The sequence below is a fragment of the Cebus imitator genome, unplaced genomic scaffold (assembly GCF_001604975.1).
Source record: "Cebus imitator isolate Cc_AM_T3 unplaced genomic scaffold, Cebus_imitator-1.0 Scaffold613, whole genome shotgun sequence".
NCBI classification, from domain to species: domain Eukaryota; kingdom Metazoa; phylum Chordata; class Mammalia; order Primates; family Cebidae; genus Cebus; species Cebus imitator.
Genome location: NW_016107928.1, coordinates 936244 through 955250, shown reverse-complemented (window position 1 = coordinate 955250; position 19007 = coordinate 936244). Strand labels below are relative to the sequence as shown.

Genomic DNA, 19007 nt, shown 5'->3' with positions numbered 1-19007 from the left:
GTGCATTTTGTTTTTTTTTGAGATGGACTATTCCTCTATCTCCCAGGCCAGAGTGCAGTGCCATGATCTCAGCTCAATGCAACCTCCGCCTCCCCAGTTCAAGTGATTCTCCTGCCTCAGCCTGCCAAGTAGCTGGGACCACAGGTGCATACCACCATGCCCAGCTAATTTTTGTAGTTTTAGTAGAGACAGGGTTTTGCCACATTGGCCGGGGTTGGTCTCAAACTTCTGACCTCAGGTAATCCACCCCACTTGGCCTCCCACAGTGCCAGGATTACAGGCATAGCCACCACCCCCAGCTGCTATGCATTGTTAAACCTCTTGATCACTGCATGGCTGCAGTGCAGCCACGCTTCATTCTTTCCAACAGTTGCATAAGATCCTGTAGTATGAACGCGCTACACTTTAACAGCGCTGCTGTACACATCGTGCTGTGCACACCCTGTGCCAAGGTGCACAGTTCTGTTAAATAGGACATGAACAGGTTGATGTCTCTATATAGGCTACATTGCCTTAAAGCCCTTTCTGGGGCTTTAGAAAGTTTTCGGAACCATATCTTTTATCAGAGCAGACAAATCCAGTAAGATGACAGCTCGTACACCGTCATCCATACCTTACACATCCTTATATTTATATCTACTTCAGTGGCTGGCACATGGTGGACCCTTGACAAAAGCTTGTTGGATAGATAAGGAGAAACTAGCTAGACACAGATAGAAAATGGAAGTGTTCATAACCCAAAGTTCCTAAAATTAGAAATCAGATCTTAAATTGGTTAGTGAATCAAGATTCCATATGATCCCAAGTTTTGTGTATCACATCTAGAAGCTCGGAAATATTTCACCAAGTTTCTGAGTTTGGAAGAGTTGTGAGATGAATGAAATTTCTTCTTTCTTTACTGTTGAAGTCTTCTCAAGGAATTTCATGAAATGAGGAAAGAAAATGTAAGACAAAGACTAAATACTACCTGACAGATTAAAGCAGGAAGTTACAGGCACATTTGCATTCATCTGAGCTTACAGAGTTATATTAAGTGCATTTTAACATAAAATATAGACCAAATATGCCCTGGGCCTCCACCCATTCTACAGAGGACATCCTTGGTGGGTGGGTAGAAAGGCACTGGAGCACATCTTCACTGCGCTTAGAATGGAGCCCTTCCTGCAGGCAGTGAGGCACATGGCAATTCTGTTCCTGAAGGTCCACAGGCAACTTGACCCAGTGAAGTACCACTGGCCTCGGAAACAAGTAGATGCAGGAGAAGGTGAAAGTGAGGCTGACTCCACAGACCACTGCCTACAATGGGGCATTCATTGCGCAGGTTGGGAAACAAGCAGGAGGAAGTCAGGAGTGGATGACTTCATGGGTAAAAGGTATAGAAGAAGCATGAATGAATGAATTTGTTAAAAGAAAATGTCTTTGAATTTCCACAAGAATGTTGCAATTTCCTTCTTAAATTCTGCAACAAAGGACCAGGCTTAGTTAATAGTATAACTAACATTTAGGTCTGTGAATACTCCCACGCTAAGAGAGGACCCTTCAGTCAAATATTCATTGAGCATGTGACAGCCAGGCCCTGGGAGTGTCCTTTTCAAAAGTGTACCGTAAACAAGCTGTCAAGCGAGAAGCTCCCCGACTCCCGCCCGACATCCCTGCTTGTGATGCTGGCCTGGGTCCTGCCTGTTCACTGGTCACTCGAGTCACCATTCTCCAGCTCCCCACGGACCAGCCTAGGCCCACCTCCTTGCCCTACTGCCTTAGGCTACTCCAACCTGGTAGTAACAATTTTGGGGGGTTTTCTTGAGAGACGGTCTTGTTCTGTCACCCAGGCTGAAGTGCAGTGGCATGATTTTAGCTCACCAAAGCCTTGACCACCTGGGCTCAAGGGATCCTCCCACCTCAGCCACCTGAGTAGCTGAGACTAAAGGTGTGTGCCACCACACCCAGCTAATCTTTACATTTTTTTGTAGAAACGCGATTGTGCTATCTTGCTCAGGTTGGTCTCAAACTCCTGGGCTCAAGTGATTCACCTACAGTGCTGGGATTATAGGCCTGAGCCACTGAACCCAGTAACAGTAACATTTCTGTACTAATTGGAAATGGCTAGAAAATCGGCTTTCAGGCAATGTTTCTTCTTGCTTTCTTCTATAAAGGAAAGATTTCTATCCCAACGTTTATATCCCAGCGCAGCCTTGGGCATCCTGGGTGAATAGGAATAGGACTTGCCTGCCAAGTGGAGCACTCTGGGTGAGCCTCTGGCACAGGCCTGGCCAAACACAGTCTTCACTAAGTTAAGCAGCTACAGTTTAGGACCAGAAAAGAAATTCACCTTTTAAATAGCAAAAAATCCCTGGATGGTAACAAGTTTTTTTGTGTGTTTTTCTTTTTTTTTTTTTTTTTTTTTTTTTTTTTTGGGAGACAGAGTCTCACCCTGTTGCCTAGGCTGTAGTACAGTGGCACAGTCTCAGCTCTCTGCAACCTCTGCCTCCCAGGTTCAAGTGATTCTCCTGCCTCAGCCACCTGAGTAGCTGAGATTACAGGCACACACCACCATGCCTGGCTAATTTTTTTTTTTTTTTTTTTTTTTTTTTTTTTACCGGAGACGGGGGTTTCACCATGCTGGCCAGGCTGGTCTCGAACTCCTGACCTCAGGTGATCCGCCCACCTTGGCCTCCCAAAGTGCTGGGATTACAGGTGTGAACCACTACACCTGGCCTGGTAGCAAGTTTTGGCATAAGAGTATCTAATATTTTTTGACTGCGATAGATTATACAACCCCAAGTTTATGAATATTGAAAAAGTTCCAAAGAATCAGAGCAAAGTCCAGGACAAAACAACAAAAATTCCTTTTTGTTCGGGTACAATACGCTGGTAACTTTTTCCTTTTGCACAGAAAAGGATGTCTGAGACAGAAGCATGCTGACTTTCACAGAACATGCCTGATTTTCATTGACGGGCAACCTAAAATGAAAGAGAATGCTTTAATTTTTTTTTTAATTGAGGGGAAAAAGTAAAATGCTTAAGACAGTTAACTCATTTTAACAAGTTCTCCTTATGGAAACTAATCAATTGCTATTAATGCCACAGTAAAAGCTGGGCATCAATGGCATCATTTTAAGGCAGAAATGCTTTTTGATTATGTTGTAAAGCTGATTCATTTAATTCTAGACCAATGACTTCAGTTGTATTTGGCTAAACAAAGCTCCCAGGGAACTGATGTTAAATTACGTCACAGACATGAGAACCGTTAATTAGAGAAAGAACACAAACCTCAGTTTCCTTTCTTTGAAACAATAAGGACAAAGGCAAACTTCCTATTAGACTGTTGTGTGTTCATCATGGCCTCACATGAGAGAACAGACATGAAAGAGATGAGGCGATTCTGTCCTCCTTTAACACCATCATCTGCCTGAACTCACCTCAGGCCTTCCTGTCAGGTGTCTGGCTCCCAGGTTCCTTTGAATCCAGTTTTTGATGTAGACAGAGGCTGTCTAGCTTCTGCATATCTTCTGTAAGGCCATTTCTAAGATCCTCATTGCTTTTCAGAAATTCCTTCACCATTTCTAGTCGATTTGAGAGCTGCAAGAGGAAACCATGCAATGTATAGCTTAGACAGTTTTGTAGCAGATTTGTAATTCAAATGAAAAACGTACCAGCTCCCAGTCTGGCTCCTACTCAGGTGCCCAAGAGACAGAAATCTTGGCTATAGGCATCTGTCCACAAGTTAAAGTTTGAAAAACAAAAACAAAACAAACCCTTTAAATCAAAGCATCCTCCACTCAAAAAATAGTGACCCAGGATAACCGGTTCTGGGGGTACACAAGGCGGTATTTGCTTATCTCCTTCCATTTTTTTGTGCTTTAAAACTTCCTGCCTTTACATGAAAGGGCTTCATTTTATACATACACACGTGTATGTGTACAAATAAAATTCCCTTTTCTTTGAATTCTGTACCTGAATTATTAAACATATACATGGATATATACATGTTCATATAAATACATGGATATATAAAAGTGTGTGTGTGTGTGTGTGTGTGTGTGTGTGTGTGTGTGTATGTGTGTTTTGTTTTTTTTGAGACAGAGTCTTGCTCTATTGCCCAGGCTGGAGGGCAATGGTGCGATCTTGACACACTTCAACCTTTGCTTCCCGGGTTCAAGCAATTCTCCTGCCTCAGCCTCCAGAGTAACTGTGATTACAAGAATGTGCCACCATGCCCAGCTAATTTTTGTGTTTTTAGTAGAGATATGTTTTTGCCATGTTGGCCAAGTTGGTCTCAAACTCCTGACCTCAGGTGATCTGCCCGCCTCAGCCTCCCAAGGAGCTGGGATTATAGGCATGAGCCACCGCGCCCGGCCGCATGTATATATATTTAATAGTAACAAATATATAGGTTCAAATCTCAAAATCAACACAGAGGTGTAAGATAAAAAGTTAGTCCTCTTTTCACCCCTACTGTTTTAACAAAAACAAGAAACAGGTCTTGATAACATTTACAACAAAAGTCCTGGGGTCATAATACAGTCACTGTTTTTCCTGATCCCAGATGCACATTTTTCCCTATTCTAACATCTGAAATAAGAGGGCATGTTACCATTGATAATGTCTTGTACTAAATTGGCAGCATTTTTTTTCTTTCTTAGAAGTAACTAAAATACTGGTATGTTTTACAATTGACAGCATTTTAGATTCACTGAAATCTGGTCTTAATAAATCCTCTGACTTTGGCAACTAACCCTAAACATGGATAATCATATAGGGTATGAACTTTCAGAAGACGTCAAATTTAATATATATAAAAACCTGACCTTCAACTTTTTAAAGATAACATGTAAATGAATCCTCACATTTTGATCAATTGAAATATTATAAGAAATGCCATGGTCTGCTGAAGAGAAAGCATGAAAAATGAGAATTTATCAACTCTACCCAGAGACTCTGTGACCCAGAGGACAAGCCAACTAATCCCTATTTCCTTTCAGTAAAATAGAGATAATGGGGGTTCAAAAATTTATAGCTGCCAGCTCCTCAGAGATATAAGATCTGCAGCACAGCAGATGGGAAGCCACAGGATCAGAAGGGAGAGATCTGCAGGCCAGCCCTCAGCCCCAGTGCAAGCTCCATGGGGCCCTTGCCTCACGTGCAAAGCAGGGATATGATAAGATGACTGCCAGGTTTCCTTCTGGCTCTCAACTGACACAAACTCATGTCTCTAGCTTCTGAAAGCAGCAGCAGAAAGAAAACTGGGGTTCTAATGGCATTATAAAATAAAACCAGATGAACTGAAACACATGGATTTAGAAAAGAACAGATTTAACATTCTAGTTCATCATTTTAAATACCTATGGGGTATACCATGGTGGGCACACCCAAAAAACCAGGGGTACCAAGTCCTTCTGCTAAAGGGGCTCACCACACTGAATGAAGCACCTGAATCAACGCTGGAATAGTTAATACAGGCATATTTACCTGCAAGGAGCACAGCTCCGTGAATTTGTATTTAATAAACCCTCCCTATGTTTAATAAGGTAACCAGCAAAACTAATTTCCTTGGACAAGGAGGAATGGAGAGGTGAAATGATTTTTCCAAGATCTCCTGGTGATCTAGAAATCTAATCCAGCCAGTGCTGGAATATTTCTGAAACTTACTGGAATATAATTCTACCACTGTTAATTTCTTTTATACCTTGGATGTGACATGGAGATTCATTCCTCCTGTACTTGGGAGTTTAGACCATCATTAGCCTGCAGGTCTTAAACTAGAAACATTGATGATCCTTCAAACATTCCACTCCCCTCCTTCTCCACCCTTTTCCAGCCCCATGCCATGCTCCAAGTAATCTCCCTGGCCACCAAGAACCATCAGCTCTGCCCAGGCACTGCCTCCAGAATCCAGCTCCTCCACAGCCCCTAGTTTTTGTTCTCTCTCACCTTCACATGACTCCAAGAGCCTTCTGGGTAGTTGCTAGCCACTCATCCAACCTCCTGCTACCACAAGAGTTAACTTTCTAAAAGCCATATCTGATCTTATCACTCTTTCTTGACTGTTTTTTGGGAATGAAGGTCAAACCCTTTGGCATGGCCTAGGAAACCTTTCAGCATGTCGCTTCAGCCCACTTTGCCACCCTCAAATCTGCCCATAGCTCCTGTGCTCACCTGTCCTTGCCTAGGCTCAGACTATCCTTTCCTGCCTTTGCAAGTACTGTGCCCTCTGCCAAGAACCTTTTTCCTTGCCAATTTGTCACTCTTATTTGATTCTGTGAGCCGCAGCTCAACAGCACCTTCTCGGCAAAATCTTTTTTGGCAATCCCCCTGACCAGCAAAGAATGTCTGCAGCATTATTTTTTTTCAGAATTTTACTGTAGCCCCTTACTACATTTTTCCACTTTGTGGCACAGATTAGGCACTCAAATGTTTGCTGTTTGCTGATTAAATGAAAATATTTGTTAAGAGGCAATATTAATCTGTGCCCAAAGCATATTCACACTTCTGGAAATTATTTGACTTATAAATCAAAAACGCAATTGGTTATCTGTTAAGATGAGCTACTCTTCCTCCCCAGCATCTTTCTTTGTGTTGTTTACTCACAGAGGATATAATACTTTTCTTTTACCTCTTCAGGCAACAGCTCTTGCTCTTCTGCTTGAAGATATATCTCTTGAAGTTTCTCCTTTAGTAGCTGCATTTCTATTTCATTGACTTGGCTGTCACTCAGGTAAGTTCCCATTTCACATTCACACCCATCTCGCTGATCTTCCTCGGGGATGTGAACAGCCCAGTCAGATGTCAACAGCTGAGAGGATTGCCATACAAATATATGAACTCATTTCAAGAAAAAGGCATTCCACTGGATTACTCAAATAATTTATAGTTAAACATAATGAACTGGATCCATATTAATAGTGCACTGTGACCACAGAAAAGCTTCTCAGCCCAGCATAACTGCAGATTTCATATCAGTATTCTTTCCCCCTGCTTACATTTTAACATTTAGGTTAAATCTAACAAACTTCAATTTTTAAATGTGTGGCTCTTGTTCTTTTCTCTCCCTTCATTCTGTATGCCAGAACTATTAAACATGATTTTTACCTGTTCTATTCTGGAATATACTGCCACAATGTCTGGAATGTTCTTGAATTCATCCAGAAAATTTTGGATCTTCATCTGAAAATCGCGAAGCCACGCAGAAGATACTTTCATCTCGGAAGAGTGCATGATCTCATTACGACATTTAATTACCTGCAGAAAGACAAAAACATAAAAGGCTTCAAAATCAAACAATGGGGTAAACTGAGATCTCTGACCCCTCAAAAAAATCACAGAAAGGCTTTGTTAATTACGAAATCAACAAGAGCGGTCTTCAGAAGAGAAGGGCTGGAACTTTCTTGGGATCATGGGTATAATCTGGCATGTACTTGTATCAGAGTAGAGGACACTTCACCCCTCCAGCCCTCCAAGTCAGATCCATATTTAGTTTCATCCTGTCTAAAGGACATATGCCAAGAAGTGATGTTCTCCCTGCGTCACAAACTGAAATGCCTTCAAGGGTCAGGCAGGTAGCCTGAGGAAAGGTGGCTATGTGTAATAGTAAGGGGTGATCTCCCTACTAAAAGACTGGTTTGGGACAAACTGGAGAGTAGAGGCCCTATCTGAAGGGCAGCCTCTACTTAACACGCAGCTTATTGCCATGGGAGTTATATGAGCCCTGTGTTCCCAGATCTCCTGATTTTTCATGAGAAACTGGAAATTTTGATTTTTGTGACAACTAATTTGAAATTCTAAAAAATCATGCAGGACAAATAAGACACGACAATAAGCCAGATTTTGGCCACAGGATTCTAGGAATAAAAAGATGGCTCCTGGGCAACAGCTGAGCCTTTTCTCCCTCACTGAGTCTCTGGAGCAGATTTCCAAGCAATCCAGAAGTTCCTAACATAACCTGTAGGTACCTGTCAGTGTTGTTGAGGCTTGAGGGGATGTTCAATCCCCTGCCACATGAATAATACATTAGTCAGGGTAAGAAATACAAATAAGCCTACAACTATCCTTAGCGCTTGAAGTCTTATGGCCAGCTGGATATTACACTGTCCCCTAAAATCCCTTAACTTAAAACAACCTGCCAAAGAGCAAGCTCATCGGCTCTGGGTATACCCACAGGATGAAGCAGACAATACAAAAATCTTTTAAATACTGTTGGAGCACCAGGAAGCTGGGTCAAGGGAGTTTCCCGATGTGGAAATCATGATGAAAAGAAAATAAACTTTGGCCTCTATCTTTAGCAAAATGGTTCTGTCTAACAATGTATTAATATATAATTCATATAGAGCCTCCAGTTTGGTTAAAAGATACCAAAGGGGTCAACTACTGTGATAGTCCTTTGTTTCTGCTGATGTCATAAAGGGGTCTCAATCCTGGTAGTTGCTGGCATGCTGACAAAAGATACATGCATTTTCTCTACCTATTATAAATAATCCAGCTATAGCTATATACTCTTTCCAATGATCTTCAGGGTAATAAATGTATGAGTTTTCTCTGGTGAACTAGAGAAAAATCTGAATTTCCCAGAGGAAATCTATCAAGCACAGTGATCTATTCTGACACTGTTATCCATCAATGTTCACATTTTCTTCCATTCCATATCATTTGGTCTTACAGCTGCTTAGCCAATGAGATTCAAAAAGGTAGGATTCAGATGTTGGCATACAACAGGTAGAATGATGCAATGTTCTGTATTTTTTTTTTTTTAAACAAGAAAAATTACTTCCCTGTTCTGTTTATTGCAGAACAGGGAAGAGATTTTTGGGTGCATCTACTTCAGTGGCAAATGGCACAATGAGTTGTCAGGAAACTAATTCGAGAGAACTGAAGGATGAGTCTCTTGATTGCATTTGCACTGGGGTTCTTGGACATCACAGAAGGTGCACATGATATGAGTCCCACTAGCTTGCTTAGCAATGCCAACTTTGAACCCAAGTCTAAGTTTCTTTATACACCACTGTTCTGGGGAGCTACTGTGTGTTCAACCTGCATGGCTGGCTTAGCATCACAGGGTGTGTCTCATGGCCGACGGTCACAGCATAGACCCAACTGACTGGGGTATGGTTTTCAATCTGACAGCTCTTACCTCTGTGACTTTCTTTCGATCAACCACGAAGTGATCGCAGGAGTTGATGAGACTTAAAAGAGCAACTGCATCACATTCCTCAGGTCCTCGTTTGTCTGCTAGTCCTCGGGGCATGAAGGCCTATAGCAAGGGATGGAGGAGGGGGACCTGAGCCTCTTCCAACTCTAGGAGCTGGAAAGGCAATGGTTACTTGTCTACTTTCCAAATGATAACTGAAATTCTCTTATGCACTGAGGTTTCAACTTAGAGCCTCATGTGCCCAAAATCCAAGTAGGAAAACAGTGTCACAGCTAAGCCTTGGCCAAGGGCAATAACTGAAGGGCTGTTCTATCCCTGTTATTAGAGACACATGATGTAACTGGCTTTCCATCCTGTCTTAATGGTATATAAACAGAAAGCATGAGTAGAAGACACCTTTTTTCTTTTCCTTACTGAAATTTCAGTGGCTGAGTTGTTAAATAAAAAGATTTAAAAATAAAATAAAACTGGACACTTTCTGAATGACCTGAGTAAGTTCAGTGTGGAAGTATTACATTAAGAGTTTGGGCTTTGGAGTGCAAACTGGGTTCAAATGCCAGCTCTGCCATTTGCCAACTGTGACTGTGGTTAAGTTACTCTCAGATTCCTCATCAGTAAATGGGGGATAACTGTCCTTATCTACTTCAAAGGATATTGTGAGAATGAAATAAGGGAATGCAGGTACAGCACAGTGTTGGGCACATGCTGGTAACCAGGACATGAATGTTGGGAGTTATTACATAGATGGCGCAAGGCGAGTAGGACCACATAGGAGTTACAGATGGAATCCCAGGATGAGATACTAGATACACCAGAAGGGCCTCAAGCTAGCAGGATCTTGCCTTTAGTAGGATTTTATGGCACAGACCCCCAAAATGGTGTTATGGGAAAGCTTGGGCGTATTTCTTTCCTGAAATATTTCTCAATTTATATCAGGATACAACAACTTTACTAGGCTAAGAATCTCAAGGATACACTCCTGCCAAGGGACTAGAACAAAAAGTTACTCGCAGTAAGAATTCTACATAGGATGGGCATAGTGGCTCATGCCTGTAATCCTAGCACTTTGGGAGGCAAAAGTGGGAGGATCACTTGAGCCCAGGAGTTTGAGGCCAGACTGGGCAACAAAGCGAGACCCCCATCTCCATTAAAAAAAAAAAAAAAAAAAGGCCAGGTGCAGTGGCTCATGCCTGTAATCCCAGCACTTTGGGAGGCTGAGGTAGGTGAATCAACTGAGGTCAGAAGTTCAAAACCAGCCTGGCCGATATGGTGAAACCCCATCTCTACTAAAAATACAAAAATTAGCCAGACATGATGGTGTGCGCCTGTAATCCCAGCTACTCGGGAGGCTGAGGCAGGAGAATTGCTTGAACCAGAGGTGGAGGCTGCGGTGAGTCAAGATTGTGCTATTGCACTCCAGCCTGTGCAAGAAGAGCAAAACTCTGATTCATAATATTAAATAAATAAAAGTAAAAAATCAGCCATGCATGGTGGTGTGTGCTGTAGTCCCAGGTACTCAAGAGGCTGAGGCAGGAGGCTTGCTTGACCCCAGGAGTTCAAGGTTTTTACACCACTGTACTCCAGCCTGGACAAGGGAGCAAGACCCTATTTTTTAAAAAAAAGTCTTTAAGAGACCTGTTCCATCGAAAACACATCTCAATAGGCAACTACAATGCCTCCTACAGGGCTACTCATGAAGGCGTTATGAAAAGGCTGGGTAAGTGCTCATGTATGCCAAGGAGAGTCAGGGCTACATTCCTGAGCCTCACATAATTCAGAATTTTGTATAGCCTGGCTGGCCCCTATCAACAAGTACAGTAGCTAGTACCATCACTATCTTTCTGTGCCTTAATAGCCACAGGCATGCTGACCCTCTGAAAGAAGTCTCTTATGGGCCAGGTGCTGTGGCTCACACCTGTAATCCCAGCACTTTGGGAGGCCAAGGCTGGCAGATCACCTGAGGTCAGGAGTTTGAGACCAGCCTGGTCAACACAGTGAAACCCCATCTCTACCAAAAATACAAAAACCAACTGGGTGTGGTGGCACGTGCCTGTAATCCCAGCTACTTGGGAAGCTAAGGCAGAAGAATCACTTGAACCCGGGAGGCAGAGGTTGCAGTGACCTGAGATCACTCCACTACACTCCAGCCTGGGCAACAGAGTGAGATTCTGACTCAAAAAAAAAAAAAAAAAAAAAAAAAAAAGTCTATTATAGTACCAGCTACTTCAGAGGCTGAAATGGGAAGACTGCTTAAGCCCAGAAGGTGGAAGTTGTAGTGAGCCAAGATTGTACCACTGCACTCAAGCCTGGGCTGCAGTGCAAGACCCTGTCTCAAAAAGGAAAAATTAAAATAAAAAATAAAAGGAACTGCTGAATTCGGCTACTGCTGGGAAGAAAATGCAAAGTTAGCAGGGTCTTAGTTACCTCCGAATCAGGTGTAGTTTTTCTTTTTCATTATTAGGTAGGTCCTGTCTGGCATTTTCTCACCAATATAAGCCAATCTATTCCATGTTAGAGTTTTTGTTTTGTTTTGGAGAGACAGGGTCTTCCTCTGTTACCTAGACTGGAGTACAGTGGCACAATCACAGCTCACTGCAGCCTCAAACTCCCAGGCTCAAACAATCCTCTCACTTCAGCCTCCTAAGTACCTGGGAGGATTATAGACATGCACCAACATGCTTGGCTAATTTTTTTGTATTTTTTGTAGACATGAGGTTTTGCCATGTTGCCCAAGCTGACCTTAAACTCCTGGAGTCAAGTGATCTGCCTGCTTCGGCCTCCCAAAGTGCTGGGATTACAGGCATAAGCCACTGTGCCTGGCCTTGTTAAAATGTTATTTTAGTAATTATTCCCTTTCTTCAGAACTGGAAGCCAACAGGGAGGCTCTGCTGCTTCCTTGCAGTGAAAGCAGGGCCTTAAAATTGTATTGCATACCGCCGTGTTCCACATGCCAAATGCACAGCAGTGAGAAACGTGTTATTGCCTCTCCCTATCCTCCACTGTCTCTTCGCTGAGTAGGAGATGCGGTTGGAAAATAAACAGAGGCCTGATCGTGCTGGGCCTTATTGGCTCTGGAAAGGTGTGAGGTTTATTCTAAGGCTATCAGGAAGCATCCAAAGGTTTTAGGCAAGGGTTATAGAACAACTTAATTCCCATTTGAAGACTGCACATCCTGCTGTGTGAAGGACCGACCACAGATGCTCAGAGCAGCAGAGGCCCGGTAGGAGAGGGTGCGAGTTGTGATGCGGAGATGGAAAAGGGGATTCCAAAAGTATTTTGCAGGTACAAACAAGGGGAGAGGGGTACCGAGAGGGAAAGAGATGAAACGAGTGATTCTGGAAAGTTGGTAATGGGGAATGGGCATAGGGTGCGGGGTAAAGACAAACGGTTCTACTTTAGAACTAAATAAAATGTGCTCCATAGGTGATGAAGTGGAGGGCGCAAGTAAGCAGTTGGATGTGTACATCTAGAACTCAAGAGAGAGAGCAGGGCTAGAGCCACCAATTTGGGAGCCAGTTATCATTTAACTCCACAGGCCTGGGCAATGTCACCAGAGAAGAGGGGAACAGAAGAGACCCAGCCCTGGGTCCCGAGGAAAGCCAAAAGACATTCAGAAGGAGGCTGAGCAGGAAAAGCCAGGGAGATGGGAGGAAAGCCAAGAGGGTTTCAAGAAGAGCAGCCAGTAGTGCCAAATGCCTCTGGGAGGTGAGAGAGACGAGGCCAGAGAACTGAAGGTCACAGATGCAGTGGAGTGGCAGAGGCAGAAGCCGAGATGGAGTGGGTTGACGAGGAAGTGGGAGCAGAGAAGAGAACAGGCGTGAAACCTCTTTTTTGAGATGTTCTGCTGGGTATGTATATGGGAGGCAGAGAAGTGGGAAGACAGCAGGAGAGAATGGATCAAGGGACATTTTTCTCTCTTTTTTTTTTTTTTCTGAGACAGGATCTTACTCTGTCACCCAGGCTGGAATATAGTGGTGCCACCACAGTTCACTGCAGCCTCAACCTCCTGGGATCAAGCAATCCACCCATCTCAGCCTCCCAAGTACCTGGGATTATACGCACACACCACCACAGCTCGCTAATTTTTTTTTTTTTTTTGTATTTTTAGTAGAGATCGGGTTTCACCATGCTGGCCAGGCTGGTTTTAAACTCCTGACCTCAAGTGATCCACTCACCTTGGCCTCCCAAAGTACTGGGATTACGGCATGAGCCACCACGCCCAGCCACACCCGGCTAATTTTTGTTATTTTTTTGTGGAGACAGCTATGGGGTTTCGCCACATTGCCCAGGCTGGTCTTGAACTCTTGAACTTAAGCAATCTTCTCACCTCTGCCTCCCAAAGTGCTGTGATAACAGGCATGAGCCACCATATCCAGCCTCTTTTAAAATCTTATTTTCCAAGTATTTATTCAAGTGTTTTTAAAAAACAGCTTTCTTGAGATATTATTCACCCATCTATATATTAAAATTCAGTGGTTTCCAGCATATTTACAGAGGTGTGCAACCATCACTACAGTCAATTTTAGAACATTTTCATTGCCTCAAAAAGAAACCCCATACCCATTAGCTATCATCCCTCATTCCTCAAAGTCCTGGCAACCACTAATATACTTCTGCTTCTGCACACTTGCCTATTCTGGACATTTCTCATAAATGGAATCAAAATGGAATTTATAAAATGGACATATCACAAAAATATGTGACTGGCTTCTTTCATTCAGCATACCGTTTTCAAGATTTATCCATACTGTAACATAAATCAGTACTGCAATCCTTTGTTACATTGCTACAGGAAAACAATATTCCATTGTACAGAGACACTACGTTTTAAAAATTCCATGCATCAGCTGCTGGGTGTTTGGGTTGTTTCCACCTTTTGGCTATAATTAATGGAGCTGCTATGAACATGTGTGTACACTTTTTTGTATGAATTTATGTTTTCATTTCTCTTGGGAATATACCTAGGAGGGGAATTGCTGGGTCATGTGGTAACTGTTTCTTTCTTTCTTTTAAAAAAATTTAAATAAACCATGGCTCTATTAAAACTTTTTCTATAGTGATGGGAATAAGCTGCAAGAGAGAGAGTGGACAAGTGAAGCCTCAAAGGCCTTGAGCAGGAGAAAAGGGATAAGATCCAGCAGAAGAGTGGAGGTATAAGCAATAAGAGGAGAGACACCCTTCCTCCTTTGTAGCAGAAGGAAACAATGATGCACATGGAGATAAGCTGGTGTTGGCAAAAAGAGGAAGTATAGTCAGCCCTCCGCTATCCATGGGTTCCACACTCATAGAATCAACCAACTGTGGATGAAAAATTCTCAGGAAAAAAAAATACAAAAGTAAAAATAGAGATTTTTAAAAAATATAGCATAACAACTATTTACATAGCACTTACATTGTATGAGGTAGTATATCTAAAGATGATTTAAAGTATATAGGAGAATGTAAGTAACATGCAAATACCACACACATAATTTTATATCAGGTACTTGAGCATCTGTAGATTTTAGTATCCTTGGGGGTCCTGGACACAATACCCCATGGATAAGGAGAGACAACTATGTATGTCCAGGGGCCTCCATCAACTCTGTAAAGCATGAGCAAGGGTGGAGGAACAGGAGCGGGAAAAGCAGTAGTCTCCAGAAACAGAAGCCTAGTGAGAGATGTGGCCAGACCACTGGGGCTCATGATCAAGAACGAAAGCGAAACCAGTCAGCTCCCTTGTGAGATTCTTTCCCACTAAGCAGAAGCAGACAATGTTGTCATCAGGACTGGAGTTGGGCCAGGCAAGTTCAGAGAAAGGAGGAAAAAAAGCTGAGATAACAGCAAGGGACTGATTATAACGACGGGCCATGGAATCTGGGCTAGCTAAGGTGACAAAGGCAGGCAGGAGGGCAGAGGTTGCTGGGTATTGAGGAAGCAGTAGAAGCCTCAAAGAGGCGGAAGTAGTATGGGGCCCAGGGTTGGGGGCAGGAGCGTGTGAATAAGTGTGCCAAAGGCTAGCAGGATGTTACACACTGATACTTCCTGTGCTGACAAGGTCCAGGGTGTGGGCATGCAAGCAGGAGGCTGAGGGGGAGTGGAGCAGAGGATTAGAATCAGGAGCCCAGAAACTGAGATGATGGGGTTGGACTTGAAGTCTGCAGGTGACAGCAACCAAGAGGAGCAAAGAGTGGTATAAGGATTCCAATGGTGTGAAAGCAACAACGGAGACCAAACAGATGAGGGACAGGCATTGTAAAGGGCAGAGTTTTCTTTCTTTCCGTTTTTTCTCTTTTCTAGGTAAAAGCAGAAGTCAGCAATGCTATGGCTACAGTGGAAAAAAATGGGGAAGAAGGTGTAGCTGTGGTGGGTTTACTGGCTCGTGATACCCAAAAGTCTGGGGACCCCTGATACAGTTTAATTTTTTAAGACAGGGTCTTGCTCTGTCACCCAGGCTGGAATGCAGTGGCCTGATTACGGCTCACTGCAGCCTCAACTTCCGGGGCTCCAGCGATCTTCTCACCTCAGCCTCCTGAGTAACTAGGACTACAGGCGCGTACCACCAAGCCCTGCTGATTTTTGTATTTTTTGTAGGAAAGGGGTTTTGCCATGTTGCCCAGGGTGGTCTTGAACTCCTGAGCTCAAGTCATCCTCCCACCTTGGCCTCCCAAAGTGCTGGGTTTACAGGCACGAGCCACCGCACCTGGCCCCAATTCCTTTCATTTTTGAGACTGGGGAGCACAGGCTGGCCCAGTGTCACACACAGCAGCTGAGCCAGGACTCAGATCACCTGCTTCCCAGGCACTGCTCCTTCCTAGTGCCCACTCTGTGCCTGCTGATAACTACTGGCATGTAGATTGACTGCTAAAGTCGATGTGTGTTAGGAAGCCACTTCTGGCTGTTCCTCTCCATCCCTTACTGAGCAAAAAAATTTCCCACTCAGTCCACTTAGTAAGTGACATTACCAAGATCTGAAGACAGATCCGGCTGCCTACCCCATTCCCAGCTCCCCAAAGTGCCTTTAGCTGGGCACTTAAGGTCTTTTCTATTTTAGCCCTAACTTCCCTTGGCTTACTCTGCCTTATGGCATCCTTTAGCCAAAAACAGCTGATGAGCTGTTCAGCGAGCCTACCCTCAAACAGACCACACTAGAGCTCCCTCCCTGCCTGTGCTCATAATGCTCGCTCTACATCTTGCCCCAGCATCTCTTCTACAAATCTTTCCTATAACTTTCCAAGCAGGGACGACAAACTCAAATGCCTTCAGGAAGCAGATGGGTAGAAGAAAGCTTCTACTTCACTAAACTGGGTTGGGTCCCCCATACCAGCCCTGAACCTCCTAGACCCTTGATCAATCTCTCTCTCTGCATTTGTTTACGAAGCCCCGGCGTCCACAAGACCAGATAGCCACCCCAAGTGCTGGGTGACCCGCTACCTGCTACCTCCTCCTTCCATCCCGGCCTCCGGCGCTTACCTTGGCCACCTCCCAGGCATCCACGGGCCAGAGGCCCGGCCGGCAGTTTCCCCAGTGCACGTCTCCATTTCTGTTGACGTGATGTCGCAAAATCTCCCGTTTCCACTCAGCGCACACCTCACACTGTGGCTGAAACTACAGGGGGCAGCGGTGAGGAGGGGCCCAGAAGGGAGGAGCGTCGCGGTTGGCCCCGCCTCGCGGAAGGAACTGGACACTTGGGCTCTGGGTCTGGGACAGGAACAGGGAAGAGGAGGGGCGGGGTGGGGGCAGTGGTCAAGGCCCGGAGCCAGGTGCTCACCTGGCGGGCGCGCGGACTGCACCGTGAGCCGCTGCGGCAAGCGGCGCGCGGACCCAAGCCAGAGACTGCAGCGAGTAGGCCGCGGTGGAAAGAGAGTACCTCGCGGCCGACGAAACCCTGCAGGCAGCTGCGCAGCAGCAGCAGGCAGTGACCCGCCTTCACCCAGTTCTTGTACTCGGCGCAGTTAAGGCGCGCCGCCAGCTCCGACAGCACCATGACTCACTTGGAGCCAGGACTCTGCGGGGAGTGGCGGACCGCAGTGCGCCTGCGCGGCCCCCGCGCGCCTGCGCGGCCCCACCAGGAGGCGGGGTTGGCAGAGATCGTGACGCGTGACGCCGACCCCGGGGCGGGGCGTCTTGACATCCGGGTCACGTCGGCTCCACCCTACTCAGGTGACGTCTGATGTCTAAACGTTGGTGCTTGTGAAGCAGCCACTCTGAAACCCTTAGGCCGTCTTTGTCCCCTAGACTGAGATCCTGCCAGCATCCGATTTGACTTTCCTCTCCCAATGTACGGGCACATTTTTTTAATTGCACAGATGTACAAGGTGCTCAGGGAACATTGCTTTAACCGCGTATGTTCTTTGCATTATACAATTCTATAGTTACTGGTTCCTAAGCCCACACACCAGCTGTAGCAAATTGCGGTATTAGTGAAACGTGACTGCGGGCTGCCTGCGGGTGCCAAGCTGACCCCAAGCTCAAAATCCCCAGCCACTGGATCACCTAGAAGGGGGCGTTTGCCTGTTTAGGGCAAGACATCACTTGGATTCTAGAGGGTTGCACACCTGAGCTTGGATAAGGGCATCCTGAAGCACCCAGCAAAGGTCAGACGATAATTATCTAGTAATTTTGGTTATATGATAATTAGTACTCCTTGCACATGGAAGTCTAAGTTCCAAAGAAGTGCCACAAAGGTCAGAAGGCATTGGATTGTCAACTCCAGGTGACAAGTCAGGTCAGTTTTAGTTGTTTTTAGTGAGCTTTCTGAGCTTGGAAAACATGTCAAAATTATGTGTAGTTAAAAGCCTCTGAGGAAAGAGTCTAAACGTTAAACCTTCCCCTGACTGTGGTTCACAGCAAAAAATGCCCAGTGTTTAGGAGCACTAGCTCAGTCAAACTGCCCCTTCTTAGCAGTTTGATCTTAACAACCTTAATTTGATCTCAGGCAAATTACATTTCTCTGGGCCTCCATTTACTCATTTTCAAGAGGAGGATATTAATAACCTACCTCATTGGGTTGTTGTGAGGATTAAATACACATTGAAATACTAAGAAAATGTCTAGCACATAGCTCTCAGTAAATACTTGCTATTATTTTATATCGACCTAAATGTGCCCTTTCATCATTCAGTTATATTTCTGGACAAGGTATTTTAACAAATCACTGGCCACTTGGAAGTGGAGGCAACTTACAGAAAATTGTGAGCGTATCATGGCGCACCTCCTGGCGTTGTGCAGCACAGTGCTGGCTGCCCTCTGCTAATTCTGTTTTAATAATCTCAATGCTAAATCCATCCTAAGTAAATTCAAATCACATCCTTAGACACACTGTCCATTCTCAAACCAAATGAAAAAAATTCCACAAGAAACAATGAAATACATGTTAACATTTTCCCTGTGTCCCTTGAATGTAAGTTCTCTTAAAATTTTCTGTATACTGATTTTATATCAAGAACACTTGGATGATAGATAAATATTACGGTAAAATGCAATAGGCATTTCTTTTGGGGGGAAAAACTATGAAAGGAACAGCTTTTTTAACTGAAATTGGATCAGAATCCAGAGTAGCAAAGTTATAACTTCTTGAAGTTTCATCAAATTAACCACAGTCCAAAGAATGGCTGTCAAGCATCCTTTGGCTGAACAGATACTGTGTTAATTAGAACATAGTTATTAGTGGTTCTTAAATTCAAATATTTTAGCTTATGCTTGCACTTAGCTCACTCAGTTAATTTTCAAACATAAGGTGTGGCTCCTGTTATTAACTTGACATGTTCTGTTGAAGCTCCCACTTTTCTTCTAATTCCAGTACTTTTATACATTCTGAAATGGCATTTCAGCAGATGGAAAAATGAAGGTGGCAAATCAGGACCAATTTCTTATTTCAAGGTTA

At 44.2% G+C, this 19007-nt stretch overlaps 1 protein-coding gene across 3 annotated transcripts in view; it reads right to left on the bottom strand.

Annotated features, from left to right (window-relative positions):
- Positions 1–17171, bottom strand: part of CUNHXorf38 (chromosome unknown CXorf38 homolog) — an 18610-nt gene extending 1439 nt beyond the window's left edge. The window contains exons 1-7 of one of the 3 annotated variants that reach the window (XM_017516983.2): positions 16893–17127; positions 16595–16729; positions 9125–9244; positions 7090–7239; positions 6614–6793; positions 3420–3579; positions 508–2961 (exon numbers count right to left, since the gene is read on the bottom strand). In XM_017516983.2, coding sequence (XP_017372472.1) covers positions 3421–3579; positions 6614–6793; positions 7090–7239; positions 9125–9244; positions 16595–16729; positions 16893–17108 — 960 coding nt within the window. In that variant the 5' untranslated portion in view covers positions 17109–17127 and the 3' untranslated portion in view covers positions 508–2961; position 3420. Of the gene's footprint in view, positions 1–507; positions 2962–3419; positions 3580–6613; positions 6794–7089; positions 7240–9124; positions 9245–16594; positions 16730–16892 lie in introns of those variants that run through there. The other 2 variants (XM_017516985.2, XM_017516986.2) reach the window with 2 other exon arrangements.
- Positions 17172–19007: the final 1836 nt, after the last annotated feature.